The sequence below is a fragment of the Hippocampus comes genome, unplaced genomic scaffold (assembly GCF_001891065.2).
Source record: "Hippocampus comes isolate QL1 unplaced genomic scaffold, H_comes_QL1_v1.1 scaffold212, whole genome shotgun sequence".
NCBI lineage: Eukaryota > Metazoa > Chordata > Actinopteri > Syngnathiformes > Syngnathidae > Hippocampus > Hippocampus comes.
This window is the reverse complement of record NW_017806011.1, coordinates 115,177-117,785: the sequence shown is the minus strand read 5'-3', so window position 1 is coordinate 117,785 and position 2,609 is coordinate 115,177. Positions and strand designations below refer to the sequence as shown.

Genomic DNA, 2,609 nt, shown 5'->3' with positions numbered 1-2,609 from the left:
TATATATATATATATATGTATATATATATATAGGTATATAGCATTTAGTAATGTTAATTACGACAAACATTTACTGCTACATGCATGTATACAATTAAATTTGGCCTTATAAATATTATATATACTCATACACATGTACATCTACCTGTATATCCATGGGTGGGAGGTACCTACTTCGCGGATTTTCCTCTTTCGCGGGGGCTTCTGGTCCCCATTAACCGCAATAAGTATATATATATATATATATGTATATATATATATAGGTATATAGCATTTAGTAATGTTAATTACGACAAACATTTACTGCTACATGCATGTATACAATTAAATTTGGCCTTATAAATATTATATATACTCATACACATGTACATCTACCTGTATATCCATGGGTGGGAGGTACCTACTTCGCGGATTTTCCTCTTTCGCGGGGGCTTCTGGTCCCCATTAACCGCAATAAGCGAGGGATCACTGTAGTTGAAACCGACAGCGAATGTAAGTTGTGTCAAGGTACTGAATTTGTATGTCCCTTATTCACAAAAAAAGTGTCAGAACGCCTCAGAGTCTCCCGTTTGACTACCGGTATGTGCTTACTCACATCCCTTGATTCAAACCCCAGACTGGGCAAGAAAAAACTCTCAGTCCTATTTCAGGGAAATAGAATAAACCTTGAGTGGAGACCGCAGATGAGTGCCGACACATTCATGGAAATTTAAGCACACATCACTCCTGGCACAGCAAAAAAAAAAAAAAAAAAACAAACTGGCCTGACTGTGAGGGCCCTAAATGCTGCTCACATTGTTGTTTATCGTAAGAGCGCGGTGTGATTTTTCCACTGTTCAGAGACTTCCCAGCTGACAAAAGCATCGATGGGAATACAGTTTGGAAATAGCTGACTTCCAAAAGTAATGTCTAGTGTATTCTTTTTCACCTGTGGGTTTATTCTGTTAGGGGTCGCCATTATCCTTCTCCATCTAAGCTTTATGTTTCCTCCTCTGTCACACCAACGATCTACCTTTATTCCTAAAACTACATCTGATTCTTTAGGTGTACAATATACAGTGTATTATTCAGGAAACTTTTACTCACAAGCACATACTCCAATTTGAAATCTGGGTTGGTCGGCTGAGAAGTCACAGTACATTCCCTTGTGCATATCACAGATGTCCCGCTCGTTGCATGGATCTCCAATTTGCTTCGCGCAACTCTTGCAGCAGCCACAACCATCCAGCACTGAACTCACTCCCGGTGGACATTGCGGTATTTGCCCACACCTACACGGCCAGTGACAGAACTGCTTCCTCTTCGCTAGATTGTGCGCATTTCCACGACGTTGAACCGGATGCTGCCCATTGACCAGATCCCTGCTGAGACACTAAATGGGAAACAAAAGACAATTTATTACAGTTTATAGGGAATGTAAACGGATCCACGCAAAGGACGACAAACACCACATGACAATAAAAAACATCAGGGCTCTTGAAAACGGCTGCCAAGTATGAAAAAAAAAAGTTAATTCAAAATTTAACAAGGGAAACGATTACTTTCTCATGCAGGGCCGGGTACCTTTGAGGTTGTTTTTTTTCCCCTATATATTGCATTTTATTTTTACTTGGTTTACCTTTGTCTGAAATTTATTTTTACATTGGACTGATACAATACAATACATCCTGATTTATATAGCGCTTTCACAACAGCTTCGGCTGTAATAAACAAATAAACTCCAAAAATGTCTTTCGAATCACATTGTATTTAATAAACTAACCATGTTCACTCCACCTGAGCCATGCAGTGGAGAAACCATACTGTACTGTACTGTATAACAAAATGAATCCATAATGCACTGAACCTGTAATAAGAGAACTGTGATATAGCAAGGCACAACTGTATTGTCATAAAAATAAGAATACTTAAAAAAAAAGAAAAAGAGCAGAAATTGATGCTCAATTTTGTGAACCCCCCCCCAAAATAACATAAATACTCAACCACCATGGATATTTCTGTTGTCATTATTTGATTTATATGGCAAATACATTTTCTTTTAAGAATAAAAGTGAATGCAGGCCTTACCTGTTGAGCGAGGATGACCAGGATCACACGGCATTGAAGAGACACCATCTCTTTGGTTCAAGTTATTTTTGTGAGGGGATTGAAGACGAAGGTCGAAAGAACGACGAGTGAGGTAAAGAAAAGTAGGATGAAGCATTTGAGGGACTCGAGTGAGGAATGGTGTGTAAGTTTGAGGTGGGAAGAAGGGGACAAAGCATCCCTCTGTCTGGTCTCTGAGCATGTTTCTCTGCCGTCTGAGACCAGAGGGGAAACATTCATGTTTGAAAATGTTGGAATGCTCGATGCCCTGCCTACTTGTTTACTCTCCAAAAACCGCACCTCAGTGAGCACCACGGTTTCCTTGTTTAAAAAAAAAAAAAAAAAAGTAAATCAAGTCAGAGTCATTCAGTCACAGCTATCATGCAATGCCATGAGTTGATTTAAAAATGATCTTTATTCATAAAACATGACAAAATGTTTGATGTTCAAATCTGACCTCTTGGTGTGAAGTTGCATGTATAGGGTTCGAAATTAACTTCTTTTTTTTGGGGTGTGTGTATATA

The 2,609-nt window shown here is 38.8% G+C and overlaps 1 protein-coding gene across 1 annotated transcript in view; it reads right to left on the bottom strand.

Annotated features, from left to right (window-relative positions):
• Positions 1–2,465, bottom strand: part of ccn6 (cellular communication network factor 6) — a 53,557-nt gene extending 51,092 nt beyond the window's left edge. The window contains exons 1-2 of the mRNA XM_019892541.1: positions 2,068–2,465; positions 1,087–1,372 (exon numbers count right to left, since the gene is read on the bottom strand). Of these exons, the coding sequence (XP_019748100.1) occupies positions 1,087–1,372; positions 2,068–2,115 (334 nt within the window). The 5' untranslated portion in view covers positions 2,116–2,465. The remainder of the gene's footprint in view (positions 1–1,086; positions 1,373–2,067) is intronic.
• Between the last annotated feature and the right edge of the window lie 144 nt (positions 2,466–2,609).